We start from the raw sequence: 22654 nt of genomic DNA on the forward strand, positions 1-22654 counted from the left end.
AAAACAACTCCTGAAGCACAGCTAAGCTCTTTGCAGTCTGAAGAAGTCTCACTCTTGTCTGCAAGAACCAACGCTGTGATCCTTCCATTTTCTGTGCCACTCTCAGGAGTCTTTTCCCCCAGACTGGGCTGGCACTCAGCACTTTCCTTGTGCATTGCTGCCTACTGTAAAGACACAGTCCTCCTTACAGATTGCTTTTTTTCCTACCACCTAGTAAATCTCCATGACTGCCTGTTTCACTGTTTTCTTCTTTAAAAACAGATAAGCAGGCTTATGCTCTCCACACATCAAGGTACACTGTCATACAGAGACAAACTTCTTTTAGAATGATTATTCTCTTTAAGAATTTTTTTTTAATTTTTGCTTTGCTTCTACTTGCTCATTTTACACCCAAACTTGCACAAAAATGGTGCCAGGCTTCTCCATCTTCTCTCTTTCTTTTTCAGAACCAATAAACAACAGTGCAAAGGAATACAAATTCCCTCAAGCTCATGATATTGTGTGATGCTTTATCTCTCATTCCTCTGTTTCTCTGTTTTCAGTAAGAGTCCAACTGTGCTTGTCAGGATCTGTCTGTAGATAACAGCATGCACTGGCAGGGGAGAGGCCTTTCCTGTTACCTCTCTATTGCAACACAATACAGACCCCTTCATCTCCATCTATTCTTCCTGTAAAAAATTTACACCTCCTTTATAAGGTTTAATGCCAGAGAAATTATGTCATATAGGAGCCATAATTTCTAATGATAGAGTCATTCAAAGCAACAGGGATGGTAAAGAACTGTCCAAGACTCTCAGGAGACAGCAACTGGATAATGTTCAATGTAAGTAAAGGCAAAGCACCGAACATGGGAAGTTCAATATTCCCTTCATAAATAAACGGATGTGCCATGAGATGAATCATTACCACTTCTAGTCTTAATAGACAGTGATGAAAACTCTAGTTCAGCTCTTGGCAGCAGTCAAAAAAGCAATTCTGGTGTTAAAAATTCAGAACTGCTAATAAAAGGGTAAAGATCAAACCAGAAAACATCACTGTGCACCCACACAAACCATGGTGCACCTTGGTCCCCTTCTGTCCAAAAGGATGTAATAGAGCTGGAAGAGGTTCAGAGGAGGGCAGCAAGGAGGATCAAAGGTATAAACCAGTTTCTGTTTAGGAATTGCTGACTCCTTTAATTCTGCATAGAACAATATCACATGATCAACACTTCCAAAAAAATATTATCTTTTCCAGCACCTGACTGGGAACAGCACTTCAATAAGATGCTGTAGACAGCAATCAAAGTATTGTTGCAAAGTGTGTTCAAAGCACATATACCTAGTTTATGCTTCTCTGTAGCACAAAGCTTCATTTGCCATGGAGAGAATACAATTACATTTAAAACAAAGGAAGAAGTGACTACACCCTCTTTAATTGAATTCCTTAACTAGGTAAGAATATGTAATTTATAACCCCCAAAAGAAGCAGTCACTTCAGATTTCCAGAACTGCTGAGTCCTGCCTGGCACCACTCAGTCAAAATACCCATTAAACTTTGAGACCCTTTGCTCTCTATCACCTCATCATTTACACATTTTTCTAGGTTATCCCAAAAAATATCTCAAACTGTCCTGAGTCTGAGCCAACTCTTACAGTTGGCTATACACTGAATCACACACAGCCTAAAACACACCCAAAATTTTGTTATTATGCATGTCCAATCCAACCCTGAGGTATTCAGTGATCTTGCAGTCATCCACCAAGTTTGCACTGTTCACAGATGTTAACATCTCACAGGGACATGGTGAGCCCGAGCTTTGCACTTCAGTGCCCATCAATCCTTCCACACACCTTATGAAATGACACATTATTGACCAGTCACCTCCAGATTGCTTCCTTTGCTCCTGTGCTACATTATCACAGTACCACATTCAGCTTTATTTTAAGTATTTAACTAATATCTTATAGAGAGAACCCATCTTTCCTGAACAAACCCATTGTCTTTCAGTATTTCCATTTATCCCTAAATGTGCATCACACGTGCAAGACATCCAGCTTTCATCATTGATGGAGTGAACAGAATTTAAAGTTGAATATCCTGTAACACAGTAAAATTTTCTAAAAATCAGCTATTGGAAATTCTGCCTGTCATCTCCTATATTTCCTTCTCCCTATAGAAATTTCACAAAGAAATGGTTCTAACCCACTGAAAGGACTAATGATGGTATCTAATATCCACAAAGAATATTAAATAAAATACTACTAAAATCCTTACTGAGAAACAAGTGCATAGCACCTAAACCCTAAATTCAGCTGTTCTTTAGAGTCCTTTACTGATGTGAAGAGCTTGACTGTATTTCAGTTTGCTCATTATAAAGCTCTGAGGTTCAAAGGTTTTCTAAACATAAAAGGAGAAGTGAAAAGGTCACAATCTTTAAGTGTGCAACCAAATAGTGGCACGGTGTACTGGCCACCTTATCCTCTCAAGATGCCCTTGGTTCTGACTGACACTAAACCAGTGACCTGTACAAGGCTGGGCCTTCCATTTCACCACGACTTCCCTTTTTACTGGAACAGCTCCCTACCCTATTAAGGGAGAGATAACTATCAACAGTTAATATAGAAGTCACTCAACATTTTATATTATAAAATAATCCATTTAGGAGCTTATGCTATTCCAAGCTTTGACCTTCTTGTCCTTTCCAAGCTGGCTGGCTGCCTTAGACTGATTTGTTTTGTAATGCTCCAGTCAAAACATTTCAGCTGTTGCATGAGAAGGAGACCAGGAAAAATGTCATTTTATTTACAGTTCTTAAAAATTAATAAAAATAAAACTCTTTCACCCTAACCTTTGGAGAGAGGTCTTGAGACCTGACCACATTACGGAGGACTTGAAACATCTCCATTTGAAAAGGCTTTGTGAGGCTTCTTGACATTCTGTAGATACATTTTCCAAATTTTGCCCACTCAAAGACTGATCCTACCAAGGCTCGAGGAGTCTGCAGCCCATGTTGGATTTTGACTCCCAAAATGACAGCAGGGAAGCAGCTTCTCCCCTTATTGGAGTTGTTTGAATACAGTCAAGCAGAAGGAGAGAGAAGACACCAGAATAAAAAGCCTGATATGAAAAGAGAGCACACCGAAAACCAAGAGTCTGGACACCGGGGCAAAAGCACTCCTCTGTTCTCAGAAAATACCCTGGGTGACAGGCAAAAGTCCCCAGTAGACCCCACAAAAAAAACCAAAACCAACAAACAGCAAAGGAGCTTCATGTTGTAAATTTATCACCTATTTCAAATAAACAAGTTTTCTGTGGCAGATCCAGAGGGTTCTGTACTGCTGATAACCACCAAGATCTCAGTATGACACAAAAAGATGTAACCTGATAAGTCCTCCTCAGAAACTAGTGATGGTTCATCTGATTTTAAACAGTGTTAACCAGAGCCCTCAAAAGCAAGGAAATCTATTAAGGTAATCATAATGACTTGCAAAAATACTTTTCTAAATGAATGCAATTTAATTAATCGTGTATAATGCACACTTCTTTAATTAATATAACTAGAGACTGCATTATGATGGGATGAATGAAGATTGTAGCCAGTTCTTAACTCACCAGTGCTCGACAAACACAACATCCTCTATAATGCTGTTTTAATATAGCATACACAAAGAGCTGCACAAACGCTGTGCATTTTGCATCCACAGAGAGGAAAGCTGGGCAGAAGACCAAGTGCAAAGCAAATGTGTCCGTGGCTACAGCCCAAGTGCCATAACTGCAGCCCTTCCTCGAGCTTCTGCAGCTCTCAGTATTACACTAACATCCCTTCCAGCGTCACTCCCATAAATATTTAAAAGCCAAGGTTGTTTGGAATGCCTCTCCTTTAACTGTTATCACCACCCTAATGAAGCTCATTAAATATAACAAGACTCACGCCATACAGCATGCTGGCTAGGGAATATGCCTTGCTGCATTTGGCTTCTCTGCTTTCCCTGTACTTTGCTGTACAGGTACATTACACTTAGTCATAAAATTAGTGTTATTTCTCTAGATAAAGTTTTTTGCTTTGTCACTAAATCTACATGAAGAATAGACTTGACCTAACCCAATACTGAGGAATTTACAGTCAGTCTACATGTTCTGCTTACATGCCCCTCATTTTTAGAGGCATTATTCACTTGAACCCCAGATGTTCCCATGCTATCTTAGAAATACAGCATAATTTCCATGTCACTGTTAAAAGAAAAAACCCCTACACAAAAAGTAACAAAACAAAAAGCAAGCACAAACCTCCAAAACCACAGCTGGTATCACAGTTACAGACACATTGAACCAGAATGGCATTTACACAATGGACATGAATCCCAGAGCCTTTCCAAGTTCCCACTGTGGTCAGAGGCTTACTAGCACCCTGTGCACCTTAGCTGGACTCTGTGACCTCCAGGCAGGAGGTCTGAATAAGAACAAACTTTGGCCTTTACCTTTCCATCTCTGGAATGAAATAAATACACATTGATACCTTGAAGTAAATTTTCTGGCATGTGCTGCAGGGAAGTTTATAAAAGTCTAAGTGATGCTAAAACACATGACTGAGCCGACACAAGGAATGCTCTCCACTATAAACAACAAGAGAAGGGTGCATTGACTTTTCTGTTCTATTTGAAGTAAAACTATTATATTTTTACATACATTGTTTAAATATATGTTTTCACAGACAAAATAAAGCCAGTTTGTCCTGGCCCTATAGTATATCTGCTAAAGGAGAAAATATGCAGCCCAGCAAGTTTTCCCTCCAACCTTTCTTTTCAGGCAAGTAATAAATCTTGAGTGAAAAAGTCACTGTGCTCTTCAGCTGTCACCACTAAGATTTTGTTTTTTAAAACCATAGCAGCCTTAAGGCTGATTTACTACTCAGCCTTCCACACTCTGACAATCGAATAGTTGGAAACAAAAATCACTTTTGCACACCTGGAAATATTTTATTTGCTGTGCTCATGAGAAAACAAAGTTTTCATCTGTGAGGAAGGAGGTAGGGGGGGAAGGGAGACAGGGGGATTCAGGTGAATCTTAAAACCTAGTTCACGACTTAAAGAGATACAAATATATATCCATGAACCCCAAAACTACCTCTGCATACTAAGAGTGGTCAGGATCTTCAGGGATCACGGATTCACTATTTAATTCAGCCTCAAAGCCTGGAGGCCTCAGCTCCTTGAAAATCTCATCCAGTAAACAGTACTGCTCATCAGCTGTGTCCATTCAGTCATTTCAGTTTAGCAGGTGAAAAGAACATGTGAAAACTTTTTAATAATTTCATTTTAATATTTTCCTCTTTTTTTTAAAAAAAATAAATGTAATAAGCTTCTAATGACACTAAAGTGTAAAGCTCTGATATTAATAAAGGCTAAGTTGAACCTCTGAGAAACTTTCCAGACCACCTCTTTGCCCCAGTCAGAGTTGCAGGTTTAAGAAAATTAAGAGGAAAATCTCAAACACATACCAGAGAAAACCAATTGATGGAAAATGTGATGGTGCCAAAATTGTGAAAGTATTTTAGAATATCAGATCCTCTTTTCAATGTCATGTAGTTTGATATCATTTTTCCCTAAAGCTTCATTTTCTGAAAATTTATTATATGCTCCAGAACAATCTTGTCTTCAAAAGAAATCCCACATCTTCTGTTATTTCAAAGAGCCATACTTGCACCTGGACAAGATGATGTAAGTGCTCTAGGTGCTGGCTGACTGAAAAGGAGACTCACAAAATCTCACTCTCTGTTTTTAATCCCAAGGCTTTACAAGAATATGAGGAGTGTCCTTTGACAAGCAGAGAGGCATTTCAGCATTTGAAGTAAAAAAAGTAATAATTAATGGTCCAGCAGTGTGGAGAGACGTGGTGATTGCATTCCCAGACTTCGATTCCTACTCTGAAATACTCGATCACAAGAATACAAGAGGTGGGAAAGTTCAATGTTGCTGCATCATTTCCTTCTAAAAAGCACCCAGTCTTGGGTCCCCTGTCCTCAAAATCTGGATGAGATTTGCACTGCTGAGAAATGACAGCAAGAGACTTATCCCCCTTTCCTTACTCTGCTCCTTCCCTACCACTGCAAGACACACGATGGATTGTGTGGCTTCTAACTCTACGGTCCCACACAACATTTGGGAAAACTGAAATCCCACCACTTCAGAGGTGTAACACAGGAATAACCTTTAGTGAGATGTATCTGGGCAAAACAGAAATCACAAATAGGCAAGTATGTAAACAGGTGAATATATTACGTGGTACTGAGGTAAGATTGTGCCACTGCATCACCTGCTTTGTAACAGCACATACACATTTCCAGACAACAACGAATAAATGTGCAAGATTCTTTCCTATTCCTTTTAACTTGTTCAACTGCAAACTTAAATATTTGAATTTCTTCCATGAGCCTTCAGAAAGACTGAACTTTGATGTTTTTAAAGAGGAAAGATTATTCACTTTTGCTGCAGGCAGGAAATTATAATTTCTTTACTGATTCTGCCAAATGGTTCTATCACGCATTTTTTTATTTTCATCAAAACAAGCCACTTTAAATTAAGATTGTCCCATAACTACATAGAAATCAACATTTTGAGGGGCAGATCAATTTGATAAACCTCTGCTTGATTTCTCTGCCCAGAAGACTCCTTCAAATCCAACTGAAGCATGGGGGAAGGGAGTTTTATTCCCTTTCCTCATGCTTGGCAGTTGCTGGGAAGAATATCAGCTGCAGTTCTGTTTCATTTTGCTCATGCAACCAGAACAGAAAACTCAGTGTTATCCACATGACTCTTCAACTAAATAAGATGAATTCAAAGCCAGTGGTTAACAGAATGAAGTCAACAAAGCTTACAAAAGGAGCAAAACTTGCAGGTGATGGAAGAGGCAAAAAGTAAGGAGGAAGACTAGAGAGCAGGAAGTTTTTTAAAAGCAAAATAAACATGCAAAAGAAGGCAGGAAAAATCCCCTGCACCGGCACAATATGCAAAAATACATGTTTTTATAGCAACAAGGATGGTTGGAAATGGAGAGCTGAGCACTGCCCTCCTGTGCTAACAAAGCATTTGTAAAGGTTCAGCTCTTCAGTATTCTGGTACCAGGACAGCTTCCAGTTTAAATTACACTGAAGCCCATGAATGCAGACAAAATCCAGACCATCATCAATCTGGAGACAATGGGCAATGCTGACAGCACAGCTTCCCATTAATCTTCATTTGTCCTATCACATCCTGTCATTCTTATGCAAATAGCATATTTGAGGATACATCTTTTCTGCACCCCAAGATAAGGAGAAGTGAAGCTGTCAGGAGCACCAGGATGTCATCCTGTACCACAGACCATCCCTTCACTCAGTACCTTGTGTTTTACATCACAGCTAAAGTGTTTGACATTCAAATTTGACCCAGCAGGAGGGAAAAGCATCCAGTGCAGCAACGTGCATATTGCTTCCTGGCTAAAACATTCACCGACGTCCCTGGGGATATGAAAGCCTCTCTTTCTTCCCTATGTATCCTTGCTAATGGAGTTTGAAATGCTGCTTTAGAGGGGAAAAAATAGGTATCTGCATGGGCAAGTAATGATACCAATTTACCCTGCTCACACTAGAAGTAAGCCCAGCACTAAAAGACAAGAAAACAGGTTCCACTGAGAAAAGGAGAAACAGGGCACAAATCTTGATGAGTTGGTCTAGGTTTTCTTCCATGGAAATCTGTCACACCACACCTGAAAACTTGGGCACATGTATGTCTGGACAGAACGTTTCATTTCAAGCTGAGCAATTAATACACAGGGTTCAAAAACTTTTATGTGGAGATGAGTGGACAACTGATGCATAGGAAAATAAAAACAGGCTTTGAATCATAAGCAGCTCTGTAAAGTTACTGCTACATATTTTAGGCATGAAAAATCACTCCTGAGTGGGTAAGTCACCAAAACCAAAAGGCAGTTTTTCCACTTATTGCTCATCAATTCTGCTTATAGAATGAAGAAGAAAAGGAAAGATTTTACTATTATTACTGGCTCATAGTGTTTTGTTTCTGTATCACTTTCAAAGAATGTTCAGAACATCTTGTTCCAGAATATTTCCCTTCCAAGAGAAATCACTTTCTGTACCATACATGGCTGAAAACAGTACGTGCTGGGTTTGTATTCTTACAGAAAATAGAAACTATTCCAAAGTCTCTCCAGCATCACACGAATGAGATGCAAAGTAACTGAGACACAAACATGAGACGCAATTTTAAGATGGACTAATATTTCAATACAATCCTGACATCTTAGAGAAATATGTTATTAATAGGCATCTGTGACGAGTCCAAACACGTTTCCCATTACACACAACTTTGTATAAAGCCTGACTCAAACCTATTCACTCCCCGAAAGCAACTGCACTGTAGTGTTTGCAGGGATAATGAAGGCTGCACCAGGCTCTGGGGAATACCCTTACATTTGATATCCCCACGTGCTGTTTGCAAATTACAAGAGATTAATCATCACATCATTGTCAGTTAAGCAGCAGCCACATAAATTAAAATGCTGGATGGATTGTTACCAATTTTGCAGGAATAGAAACCTTAGAAAACACACATTCCTCAAGCATTTCTTGCTTTGAAAAGCTGAAGAATAGTCACAAAAAAGTATTCCAGACATTTTTCTAGTCCTTAGAAGTAGAGAACAGAAACTGCATTGCACTTCTATACCATATGTAAAAGTCATACCTTACCTTAAAAGATTACTGTATAATCACCAGACATATCTATGAAAACAGGACACTCACTTATTGTCATACATAACTATTTCCACATAAAATATTAATTTAACAAATTCTCACCTTATCAAAGGGATGACCAATTACAGAGTAAACTAAAAGCCCCCACTTTCCCATTACTCAAGATTTCCCATTAGTGAAGTAAAAATGCTTTTTGGTGTCATCTTCTTTCTTCCAGGGAAGGGAGAAAGTACAACTCCAGCACTGCAAATATTGCATGGACCCAGGAGAAGACAGTGACCTGGCACAGCCTCTCTGGTCTGGATAACAAAACTGTGTTGCTCATTCTTGAAAGTTCACCACTCTCATAAAATTCATATGTACAGAAGACATCATATTTTTATGCATCATATCAAAATGAAAACTTTCATTCCCAGGCTAAGAGGTCTGGATTTGCATCTGGAGCGATGCAGGTACAGTACACAGTAACTTAGGCTCTGTCCTAAAGTCCTCTGTATTGCAGGGTGGCACCCTTAACTCATGGTAGTTCTGTTCCAATATTGTCAGTATTTCAAATAAAACCTAAAATATGAGAAAGCAGCATTCACTGTGTGTCCAGGAAAAATCCAGCAAAAGGAAGAATGACAGAGAACTCAATTCCCAGGTGGTGATGGAGGCAACATAGTAGAATGTTGAACTGACTCCAAAGGAAATTTCCCTGCTGTTTGACAATCAGAGTGTTTTCAAATTCAGCTTAGTCCTACCCCAAAGAGCAGTCACCAAAAAAACCCGAAATCACTTTGACAAAAGTGACATCTTCAAAGTTTCAATCTTGCACAAGCACATTTTTTACTGATGAGTTTTATAATCTTTTACTGAAAACTCTTTGCTAGCTCTGTTTTGCCAAGGCCAGCACACAGATAAATGTACAAGTAAGCTCTAAGGAAGCTTTTGTCAGGTCTTCATCAGCTGTGTGGCTTCCTTCAGTTCAAAAGGGAAGAGGCTGTGCTCTGGAGCCAAAATGCAAGTTTTTTTTCTCAAGACTTCATGGCATACAAACCATATCTCTTAAACATACACATTTTATATGTATTTTATACCTGAATGCTCCAAGACAAGCAGAAAAGACTATTCCAAAAACAGCTTAGAATGTGAGAACTATTTAAGAAACATATTAGAAACTAAAAACATAACGAAAACCTAATTCATTAATGTATCATCAAATTCATTAATGTTGTGAAGGCAAAAAGCCGTGGAATAAAGAGCCTTACCAACACTACAAATCATATCTTAAAGGAAATCACTTCAGACTGATCCATCTCCTGCACTTAACTGTGAGAAGAAACAGCAATGGTAAATGGTTTTAAAGTGGATTTTCTAGAGGGCTGCTGGGTTGGGTTTGTGCTTGGAGGCTTTCTGCAAGTAAGTGTTACAACCCTCCAGATTTTACAAACTTGAAATGTTCTTGTCACACCAACAGAGCTACCCTGGGATTTGAGGAGAAATTTCCCTGTTTACAGTTGGAAATTGAATTGCTGAGACACTTAATCCTTGAAAGGAAGTAACTAATGAAACCAACAAACTCCAGCAAACCCCTGCATAAACAAACACAACAGAAGCAAAAACCACAGAAGCAGTTTGACAGAAATGTTGATGCACAAGTTCAATGAGCTTAAAGAAAACTTCTTCAAAAACAGATATTTAAGGCTACCACAAAACATTTTTTTTCTGTTAAAAATTCTGTAGAGGGGGGGGAAACAAACAAGGGACACGAACCATTCCTCTGCCTTGTTTTCGGTTCCAAACTTCTACTCTTCTTCATTAAATTGATCAGACAACAGTTTGGAGAGCAAAAGAGGATGGAATTCTACCAAAATCTGGTCTTTTTAAGAGGAACAGGATATAGACAGTGCACCTATTTGTACCTTGTCTATCATGTCCGGTCTGTTTGTAGCTGCCAAAATTGTCACGTCCTTCAGCTGTTCTATCCCATCCATTTCCGTCAGCAACTGAGCCAAGACACGGTCTGCTACATTCCCAGCACCTGAAGAGCTGATTTACAGAAAAAAAAAAAAAAGTCACAGCATTATCTTTCCTTTCCTAGAAATAGGAGAAAGGAAAGGATATACTATTCTTTCCTATCTACAGGGATGCACTTTTTTGCCTTAATTCTTCATAATATTCATAATATTTATTTTCACCTTCAACCCTATACTAAAACGTAAGTGCTCCATTTTTTTCCATCAGACAGAGTGCACAAATACAGTTGTGCAGTTATTATACACATATATTGCTGCAGCACTGCCACCCACCACTAGCCTGCCTGTGACCACAGTGATGTCCCAGAGCCAAAGCAACAGTAATGGCTCCATCCAGCTCCAAATAAATCCCCTAACTTTCCTATCCCACAACTGGTTCTGCAATTTTCCAGAGCAAAACAGTGAACTTATCACACCCAGTCTGGAAAACATCTTTAAGGAGCTATAATAAATGTTGGCTAAGAGAGTAAAATATTTAGGTTGCTAAGAAATATTAAAGAAGGGACTTAGGTTACCTGGTTGTCAGCTTTTGGGGTTTCTGCAGCCACACTGGAAATTCCCAAGTCATATTTGAGCTTTTCTAATGTACCCATGGGTCAGAGTCCCACTGACTTATAGAAGGCTGAGTGTGATAAAACACTTCAGGTGTTGGACATGGATAGCAAATGCTTTTGGAAAGACACACAGCTTAAAGGAAATTAAAATCAACTTTGTAACATTAGCTAGTCTCAGTAGGGATCCAGGCCTCCCATCTTGCATGAGTTTCAGTTTTACTCCACTTTATACCCAACAGACTGAGCAAAAAAAAATGCTAAGCAAAGGAAAAAATAACTGTAAAACTGGGACAAAAATGTTAACGTTATATGAGATGATCTGAAACTAGAAAACTTTGGAGGAGATGCTAAACTTTTTCTTTATTTCCTTAAAAAATAAAAAAGAAACCTTTAGTTTTAGAGAGAGGTGACTAGAACAGATTTTACATCTTTCCCCAATATAAACATTTCTCTTACAAGCTTTAGACTGCAAAAAAAAAAAAAAAAAAAAACCAAACCCGAAAACAAAACACACAACACATTAAAGAAGTGTTTATCCTAAGGAAAATCCCCACAGAGGAATGCACATTGCAAAGACTTCTATGCAATTAGGGTATCATCAGAAAACTTCAGTTCAGCAATCACTGATGATATAATACAGCTCAAATAATAGCAGGGCTTCTAGGACTTTATTAGGGGCTTTATTATTATATCTTAAAAGTGAAGTAAACAATTTTAAGTCCATGCACGCAAAAAATATCCATAGCAAAACCAGTATCAAGTGAAGAAGTGCCTATGACACCACGGATTTCTAATATCAGTGCTTTTCTTTGCATAATTCACTCAGCTATCACAGGCTGCCCCATTTCAGCACAGCCTACAATAAATCAGCTTTTGGTTGAACAGGACTGCCTATAGAAATGCCAGGCAGGCACAGGGGAAGAGATCTCTTCCCCAGCTGCTGGGAGCTGCCCCAGAGCCACGGTGCTCTCCGAGAGCTCCGGTGCTGCCCGAGCCCTTCATTCCGGGGGTGACACGCAAGGATGCGATTTTCCATTTTCCCATGGTTTCCCAGCAAGGCTCCCAAATTAACACAGGCAACGTTCATTAAGGCTGCTCGCAGTTTTGACGCAAACAGCAGCCAGAGAAACAAACCATGATTAACCCTCCAGTCCCACGGAGGCACTGCCAAAACCAACTTCCAGCCAAAGGGCTGCCTTGGCCCCCACCCCTCCCTCGCCTCCACCTGACCTCCACACGTTGATGTCATGCTCACAACTGCCTGGAAATGGTCCTCCAAAGGCACGTCCTGGTACAAACTAATTTCCTGTCAACACGCTGCCTGCAAATCCAGGCAGCCAGAGCTAAGCCCCTCACACAATCCACGCAGGGCCATGTGTGTGCACGGCTGTGTGCAGGCAGGAGCCCTGCTCCAACCAGAAATACCTTCGAAATAAAAAACGTGTGAGCAAAGAGGAGCCTGCCTGAGAATTTCAGGCAACTGCTGGTGCTACCCTAATGAAATACATTAGGCTATGTGTTGTTTTAATTTTTTGCCAGCCTCATTTTATTTACAATCCTCAATGAAGTTTTTAAAGGTAGAGAAGGTCATTACAGCAGTTAGAGACAGAAATCCTCCTTTATGTGATATTCCAGCTAATCCTGCATGTGTCCCATCAGTCTCAGACAAAGCACATGTGCACTCCTGCACAGGCACTCAGCTTCACCACCAGAGAAGATTCCTGAAGCCTGTCAGGTAACACTATCAACAGTGAATATGAAAGACAAACCTGTTCTTGGTATTTTACTTCAGCTCAAAGCATTCCCATTACACATTTTGGCAGAACAAACAATGTATTTTACCAAAGACTCACAATTAACCTGAATTAATTCTGCCTTTGTCTGATGGACCCGAGATCAGAAGCACCAGCTCCAAAATCAATATAGCAGGAGAGGTCTCTCCACAGCTTTTATTTCTATCTCCTCTGGCCTTATCCAATGACTGTTCAAGCCAGCTGGATTCATGTATCTGTGGGCACTGAAATTTCCCCCTGGACACCTTAAACCACTCTCATACTTCTTCCAGGGGATATAAAAGCAACCACAGCCTGATCCTATCACTGCACCAAGGAGTACATACAGTTCACTAGCTTATACAGATCTTCAAGCCAAGAAGATTTTGTTTCCAGACATAACCAGATGTATGAAATCACATTTAAATCTGTTACCCTTCCTACTATAGGCATTTTTTTGACAGCAACTTCTTATTTTGTACATTTTTACTTATTTAATTTCCTTTCGTCTCCCCCACCCTTTTTCTAACAGATTTTTTAATATTTGAAAACTGACAACAGTCTGAGAATGCAGTCACTGTGGTTTCACCCCACTATGAAATTTGCTAAGCATCACCACTTGCAAACTAAAGCAAACATACATTTGCATCATCTGACCATCTAGAGCCCTTCTGAAAAAATACTCATTTCACTGGCTTTCCAACACCAGATGTCATTTTCACTGAAAAATGTATTTAAGGATCCACCACCACTTAAATCTCTTAAAAGAGAACCAGTGACTCTCCATGCTACCACTGACTTCAGTGGCACTGAAGTCTGTTGGAACACCTTGGCTTCAGAATCAGGACCTTAATTTAATTACACTGCTAAACTGTAGATGTGGAAATGCAGGAAACCTTCACACAATAACATTTTGGGAGCTGTTAACATCACAGCAACTGTGAGGCTGCAGAAGCAGGAGGAAGTCTGGGAGCCCTCTCCTGCACAACTGACCCTACCTCAGGCAGAGCTGTGAGGTCAGAAGACTTCAGAAGTATCCAGGATAAATTACTGCAGACAGATTTATCTCCACATACTTGAAATCAATAATGCAGGTTTTGTGACAAGGGAGTCCAGCCCACTTTCTCTTCCAAAACATCCCATCAGGCAAGATTTAAATATGGATAACAATGGACTTTATTATTTTTCCCCCCCAAAACAAAAGAATTGCTATCATAATCAAAATTTATAGGTTTTAAAAATACTTGTGGATGCGATATCATCTCAAATAACCCTTTCACTGAAACCTCTGGAAATAATTTCATATCAAAACAAATGTAAAACTCATTGACATGACAAAACGCTCAGTATCAAAAAAATGTGAACAGGTTGAAATAGACCATCCTGGCAGGATGTGAATAAGGAAGGTAAAAGGTTCCTGAAATACAGAAGCGCCCTGCCAGCAGACTCCCACGCCAGAGCCGCCTCGCTCGCACAGCCTGAAGGATTTTTATTGAGTCTGACATTTGTTTTGGGGCTTTGCAGGGGGAACCTGTCAGCAAGGAGCACCTGCCAAGCCTGGCTTGTCCATCCAGCTGCCGTGATCCTAATTAACTGTCACACTCCTTTATTGCTCTCCCTCACAAACTTGGATGAGTTATGGCTTTGGCAGGTTAAGGTTTCCCTCAGAATTTGAAAAATTAAAAATTATCTACTCCAATAGCATTACCAGAAAGACAATAACTGCAGGATTGTCCCAGATATCAAATTTTGTGCAATAATTCCATCACTGGGTCATTTTGTCCAGCAGAATGGACACTGCCACTCCAGTCAGGAAAAGCAGGCTTGTCCAATATTAAAACACTGGGCCAAATTTACTTCTGTGAATGGTACAACTTCAACGACTATTATTCAGACCACTAGAGATACTACAGGCTTGGATGTTGTTAAAAAGCCTAAGAACAACATACAGCGTGCATATCTTTAATATTATCACTTAAAGCTTCACTATTCATTGGGAAAAAACCAAACCCCAAAACACAATAGTACACAAGCCCTTTCAGTGCTCAGAAAACAAAAATTCCCCATGGCAGGGAATCTGTGTGATCAGGAAAACCTTGCAAGAGGATGATCCTAAACCCTTCCCTCCATCAGCACCCCACAATTAGATGTTGTCGGATTCTGTACACACCTGTATTAACTATTACCCACTGTTTCATATATTCCCTGTTCTCTCAAGCACAAAATTCAAGTACCACAGAAGGAAAATATCCAGAGGAAACCTAGGCAAAGTCTGGGAAATTCAGTCTGGGTAGAATATTTATCTTCATGGTCACCTCCATGCCAAAATGATGTTTTGCCAACTGTCAATTCGCTGATTAAATGCTGTTCCTGTAATTTGGTTTCCAAGGCATTAGAAGTGCACAGAAAAATAAAAGAACTCCAAGTACTCCTTGAGTGGTCTCCAGCTTGCAAGCAAGCTTTCCTAAAAAGATGATGAGCTTTGTGAAAACAGGAAATAGTGCTCAGCTGTCAGCAGGTGACTTGGAAACAAATGGCCTGCAGACACCTGTAGACACATCCTAATTATCCTTCACGGTTGTGTAAGCAGCCTCTTCCACTCACCTACATTTCTCATTAGTGCAGCTTTCAAAAGTTAATGAAGTAGACCCAGAAAAATGAAACACAGTGAAAGGAAAGAAAAGGAGGAAAGGAGCCAGTTTGAGGCAGGTTTGGAATCAACAGGCTTTCTTCCAGAGGACTTTCCCCAAGCACATCTCCAAACGGTTGAGTGCCTAGGTGGTGATCCATCACCCATTTCCATCTGTTTGCAGCTAATTCCAGGTGCACCTCCATGAAAGACTGGCATTAGCCCTCACTTCCAGCTGGCCCTGGCACTGTCTGGCTGACAAAGGAAGGATGCTAACATCATGAGTTCTCCTATTCTGCTAATACTGATGTTGCTTTAAAAACAAGCAACGAAACAATATTAAAAAATCAATCCCAAACGAAGCAGACAGCTGATGCACAGTAAATTTCCCACTTCCTTTCATTCTGTTTTTCTCAGCATTTCTCCTCTGTGCATTCCTGCAAGTTAATCAAGTTTAAACCTGTAATCAATCACGTCTACCAGGCAAGCAAGTACAGTTTAAGTTGTAAATATTTAGAGCAATCACAAAAGTTTTGAATGCCTCAATTCTCCATCATATGCAAACACAGTTCAGATATTGCAAGGAATCAGCTGATGTCCCCCAGTTCAGGGACACCAGTGCCAACAGAGGACAGAAACACAAAGTTCTTTGTCTGAGCTGAACAAGAATTGGGTCCCTCACAACAATCGTGGCAGGGGGAAATTCCATTTCTTCCAGGTACACTTTGTTCACGTTCTTCTAATTAAGAAATATTAGGGGGACAATACTTCCTCCAGCCTCAGTACAGCTAATTTACCCTGTGCAAGGTGGATTTCTGCCAGGAACCTCTCTTTTGCTGTATCCCCACAGAATCCAGTCTGCAGGTTTCATTACTGGATGCAACACACTGACCCCTTTCAATGACAACGCAGCACCAGGGAATTTGCACAGGCACTAAAATACAATGACAAGTTCAAGTGTAGAGGATAAATAAATACAAGCTAAAATATCCCAGAAAGATATCTTGGTTTAAAAAGAAGATTTATCACTACCCCTGTTCAAGGCAGAGATGGCACATTACAGAAGGAAAACTGCTGTTCCTCACAGGTTCTTCTAAAAGCCTGAGAGCCTCAAACCTTGAGACTGCAAGATTTTAATACCTAAAGTAAAAACAGGATGTCTTTCAGTGGTTCTGGTTATTTTAAATTGTGGTTTAGGCATCTATCTATCCTCCACCCAGCATACAGAATAACATATTTTCCCAAAAAAAAAGCATCATCATGCTGTGGTTTCAGGGGATTGGTACCCAAGTCCCTTCATTTTGCCACTTCTATCCTCACTCTGAAAAGGTTAGCAACATTCATCTACCAATTTTTGGTCTCTACAAGTCAAATGCAAGGTACTGATTTTGTCCCTTGTCTTTTTTTTTTTCCCCTTCCCTTGGAAAATAGAATTTATCAGTGTCTTTTACAGCAGTCTACAGCATTTCCCATCCTATGTTATAGAGACTTGCAGTTAAATGGGAAATGCTTTGCTTCTGAAAAACAAGAAAAGGATGTCTCTTGCCGAAAAATCCTAAAAATCCTACTTATATAAACAATGTCCCATTTCCAAAGCACGAAGATTTCTGAAGTTCAGCAAACAGACTGTCTGCACTGCATTTACACAGACCCACGTTCATTCATCACTTTCAAGTCTAATTACCAAGCCATTTCCCTCTTGGCAACCCCTAATGGCCAGAAGAATTAGGTTTTACGTGGTCAGGATACTGAGGGTAACAAATACCCATAACTCTCAGCAGCTGTGCAATTTGTAAAGCCTCCTAAGCCCTGTGCAGGCAAGGGATCACTTCAAGGCAAACTTTCCTGCTCACACTCTGCTGCATCTGGGCCAGTCCAGCTCCAGTGCAATCTGTTCTACAAAAAGTCATAACGGCATCTTTCAAAAGTATGGGGAAAGAAAAGAAAAAGTTATAATCTGCTTGTGCAAGCAAATGCTACATAGAACCACAAAGCAGGGAAAAAGGCTCTGTGCATCTCATGGGTCACCTCTCCTGGTGCATGACTGCAGAAGTTTTCCCTTTCTTAATCATTTATCTTCTTCAAACCTAAGTGTGACACCTCTAACTTTCTACCATCTTTTCTGCTGCAGGTTTATAATTTGTTCTTTAGAAACAGTCATGGTGAATGCCTCTCTTTTTCTCTACAGTCAGGCCACTGAGACACTAATTTTTCATTTTCAGTTCTCTCTAAACTTACTCTTAACATCTCAACATAAATCAGAAAGAGAGGGAAAAATCCTCCATGAGCATTAGAAGCTCAGAGTAACAGAAGAAAATGCAGAAGTGAACACAGCTCAAAGTATCTTTATGTCTTCACTACCACACTGGAAACTCAAGTCCATTCAGAATCATCTTCTTGACTTCTTGCATCAAGGATAATCAGATTTTTCTCTTGAGCAATTGCTCCTTACATTGAACTATTTTTCTTCAGAGCTGCAGGATTATATTTTCATAAACTGTCTTTAACATTGGTATGTATCCAGCCCACATTCTTAATGCCTTGATTAATATGTATTAGTGTGTTGCCTACATGCAAAATAGGGAGGGTGTGGACAGACAAGAAAAAAAATCCAGAGCTTAGTTCATATCGATAAAACACAGGGAATGTCTAAGCAGGCTGGATAAGAAATAATCTTTTCCAAATAAAACATTTTGACAATGAACAATGTCAATTACTATAATTCTTGCTAACTTCAAAGTATTATTAGTTCCAACTAATAAACACACGCAAATAGATTTTGTAAAACAAAACTGCTACACAAGATAGTTACATTAGGCAGCGTGTGAGATGTATTACAATTATGGAATGAATTATGACTTGGGAATGCATAATAAATAAAACACTGTGGCATAACTGAGTGCAGCCACAGTGTTTGCCATGGAGTAATGGCTTGTGCAGTGACAGAATCCACTACCTGATGCAAAGGAGACATTATTAAGGATGGTTCCAAACAAGAAAATTCCTTAGCTTTTTTTGTCTACCTCTACACTCATTGAATTACAAAGTCTATTAGTTCATATGTGTCTGCTGCTGAGAAGGGATTGTTTAGTGATCTCGACAGACAGTTGGGAGCAAAACATTTGTGTTTTAAATCCACAAGCTTTAGTCAAATCTAAATAATGGGTTAATACTTGGCAGGGTGTTTTGAAGAACAAAAGCATTAAGTGATTTACTCAAGGTTATTTCACATCTGTATTTCTGATCAGAATTATACATAAAATTACTCCCACAACTTAACATTGCAGCTTCTCTGGATTTCTGGACATGCCCTGGAATGATCAGGAGGGGTAGCCTAACCAGGAGATATGGAATGTGGCACATTCTGCAGAAAGTCCACAGCATCCTATCAAGGATTTAAACTCTCACAAAGCTGTATCACAGAGTGTTTTTCACTGCCAAGGCAAAGAAAACTAACTCAGCCAACAGAGGGAATAGGGAGACAATATAAACAGGTGTTTCCTTGAAAACTTCAGCATGGTCAGTAATAGCACAGGAAATGGATCTCCAGAGGCCACAAATCGTTAGCATCTCTAGTGCATTTGCAAATTCCTACTGTGCAAAGTCAGCCTGTAAAAAAGGGCCATTTCTAATAAGTGCCTTGTCTGGTTTCCTACACCATTTAATTTCAGATGAATTTTATGAGAACTCTGCTACATATTTTACCTCCCATCTGGTTCAGATTTGACAATGAAATATTTGTGTGTCCCACCCTGTTCTTTTTAAAGCTCCAAAACCAGATGTCTCCAGCACAACATGACTGCAGCAGGTCACACCACATTCTTCAGCAAGCTGTGCCAGGCCTACTACCCCCCACAGGCAGTCCCAGGTAAGGTAAAATCAGGTTGTTTATTCCCTTAAAAAGCAAACAAACAAACAAACTCAACACCTCCAGGGCACTGTGTGAAAAGACTGTTTAAAATGTATTATGGCTTAACCTTCCAAGAGGTTTGATCTTCATGAAGTGCTTGTTCTGAAAGCTAAACACATTAACAATTGCAGCAGGGGATGATATTCTTTTCCTCTCCATTGGCTTGATTCAAGCAAACAATTCTGCAATTTCTCTGTTGCTTCAGTGCATAGCACTCTAGGAAGCTCACAAATTTCACAGCTGCATACATTGCACATAAGAAGGATTCTGAGGAAAACATCTTTAATCAGATTTTGTATTTTCAACAGCAAGAATGTTCATTTCTTATCAGGTTCACAGGGCAGCTCTATGCTACATGTGATACCACCTCCTGTGACACAAATAATTCATTTGTGTCACCAAAAGATCAAAATGACACCTGTTATCCTTTCCTGAAGATACAAATGCCCTTCTTGCAATAGAAAAGAATCTGTAGGGATGCTGAAGGAGCTTTTTGCCTAGAAAAATGTGGAAGTTTTGATGTGCCTTTAAACTGGACAAATAAATATTTACACCTTTCTAATGCACAATTTGGTAGCTTTTCATGAAAAATAAAACAGGATAAAGGTATTTATTGCAACAGCAAGCAGCAGTTACATTTATAAGGAGGTATACCCAAGAAAGTCTACTTACAGAGCCTGTCAAATCTTAAATTATGTAGTAGCAACTAAAAACTGCAATAATTCTACTTCAGACATGAGCTAAACATCTCTTGGAATCATCACAAAGCAGGATATTAAAAAAAATACTATTAGCTGTTTCACAATAATCCCTTCTTAATGTCACACATGAAAGGACACAAGTGTTCCCAAATCTTTTCATGAAGTTTTTCCCAGTCTGGCAAAACATTTAAACATAGGTGTAAATTTAGGTTTATGAGTGTTCTCCTTAGAAATTTGTGTTATGTAGCTTATGATCATATTGTTTGCTTGATGGAGACACCAAATTAGGCCAGGGCAACAACCCTGGGAAAAGAAAGGAGTTAAGTTACTGGAAATAAAAGGTAAAACCACAGAAAAGAGCCAAAGAGCATGAGAACCAGTAGATTCATTCCTGCTAATGAGATGAGAAAGGAGGAACTCCATCAGCTTACCTGTTTATGCCAAGTTAAATAGGCTTGAGTAAAAGTCACACGTTACCCTTCTGTATAAAGAATGAAGATATTTAATAAAATAATTCTAGAGCGGTAAAGAAACTTGTGATTGTACAGTGTAAGAGTAATTTATCAGGAAATAATGTCTGTTATTTTTGTAACAGGATTACTTACTTTCCCCTTTCAACTGCCAAGGCATCTATTTCATCAAAGAAAAGAATTGAAGGAGACACTGCTCTGGCTTTCCTGAAGATCTACAAAAAACAACAATAAAATCCCCAGTTTTAAGGGATGGAAGCTGTTTACAGTACACTACCACCCCCTGCACACCTCAAGAGCTACAGAGCTTCACACAACAGACATCAGCATGTCTTGTCTTAGGTGGTTTCTATTTTAAAATAGATTTTTAAAATAATACAGGCTTGTAGTAAAAGCTGCCACAGGATCCCAAATTCAACATGTATCACTAGGTTGATGCAGGAGAAAGCTAAATATCCCTGCTGCTTCATTGTCTTCTCTTCTTTTTTTAAGCTTACACCAGAAGCAGTTTTTCAGAAAGTTTAATGATAACCTCATAAGCTGAGAAGAATTTGAAAGCCAAGGACGCTTAGTATCTAACATTAACCACAGCTTGCCTCTCACCTCTCTCACTGCTCGTTCAGACTCACCAACGTATTTATTCATCAACTCAGGCCCCTGCAAAATAGAAAATTAAAAACTATGATACATCTGTACACAAAATGACTGAGACAATCTGCCAGTGCTACACTGGTCATTCTCTGTTACAAAAAATTCTGAGTTTTAGTCATTTGTAAGTCTTATGACTGTATTTTAAACTTACTCTCTACCTGTACCAAGCTTTCTCCACTAATTTTAGTACCTATGCATGTTGGCAATACTTTGCCAGTATCTTCATGAGAAATGGAATTAACCAAAAAAGAAAAATGCTGTGAGGTTCTTAAAAGCACTCAACAACAGTACCAAGGGGCTGTAAATCAGCCAGGACAAATCACATTTGCCTGCACTCTTAACCTGCATCCTGTCCAACCAAGCACCACAACAGTGACTAAAACCAATGTTTAACAGCACTTCTTTGAACCTGACACTCTGCAGGTGAAGCAAGAAGCTCCACAGCAGCACACCTGAAACCCATCCCTAGTGAGGAAGCTGCTCAGTGTCTGAGCTCATGCACATTCCTGCTCCTCTGCTGAGGCTGCCAGCAGGATTATGAGTGCCAGCTGCTGTGGTGCCTGTTTGTTCTCACAGCCCCTTGCACCTTGTTCAAGACTGGAGACCACAGGGTCAGCATTCCAGTCTTGGACAAGTACTTACAATCATAAAAAGTAAAACAATGGCAAATTCTCAGAGTATTTTCTGTTCTGCTGCATCCTGTAGGATAGGCTGCTTAAATAATGCTTCCTAATGGGCCTCAGCTTCTCCTGGGATTGGTAATGACTCATTGACTTCAGCCTGGTTTGCATCAACATTGACCTACAGCCACAAACAAGGATCATTATCTGCTGCCCTGAACGAAGAGAGCCAGTGGCTCCAATCTATTTTCCAGGCAATTACAGGTGTCCTTGTAATTTCCCCAGAAGAAACACCCTTCACAGTCAGAAAGCTGAACCACCTCCTCCCAGCTGTGGGTGCCTCCAGGTAATACTCAGCCCAGAACACAGGGCAGCTTTAACAGCAGGTATGTCACAATTAACAATGTGTGGCAGACACACATTTATGCACTGGCAGTGACAGAGCCTCTGTTACAAGCTCTCTTTGAATGGGACCAGCTGGACTTTGCTCCCAGGTCGGTGGAACACAGATTCATCACTCCAAAAATGCAGCACACTGGTTTTTGCAGCCTCCCCTCTCCATGCTTGTTTTCATTCCTGCAGTAACAGTTAATGCACT

At 39.8% G+C, this 22654-nt stretch overlaps 1 protein-coding gene across 4 annotated transcripts in view; it reads right to left on the bottom strand.

Moving 5' to 3' along the window:
• Positions 1–22654, bottom strand: part of AFG2A (AAA ATPase AFG2A) — a 157348-nt gene that overhangs the window by 99652 nt on the left and 35042 nt on the right. Inside the window, exons 12-14 of one of the 4 annotated variants that reach the window (XM_014886614.2) lie at positions 21389–21442; positions 20921–21000; positions 10636–10762 (exon numbers count right to left, since the gene is read on the bottom strand). The exons of 1 other annotated variant lie outside the window; for it this stretch is intronic. In XM_014886614.2, coding sequence (XP_014742100.2) covers positions 10636–10762; positions 20921–21000; positions 21389–21442 — 261 coding nt within the window. The remainder of the gene's footprint in view (positions 1–10635; positions 10763–20920; positions 21001–21388; positions 21443–22654) is intronic. 2 more of the 4 variants (XR_015803442.1, XR_015803441.1) reach the window with 2 other exon arrangements.

The sequence above is a fragment of the Sturnus vulgaris genome, chromosome 4 (genome assembly GCF_052056855.1).
Source record: "Sturnus vulgaris isolate bStuVul1 chromosome 4, bStuVul1.hap1, whole genome shotgun sequence".
In the NCBI taxonomy this organism is placed as follows: Eukaryota; Metazoa; Chordata; class Aves; order Passeriformes; family Sturnidae; genus Sturnus; species Sturnus vulgaris.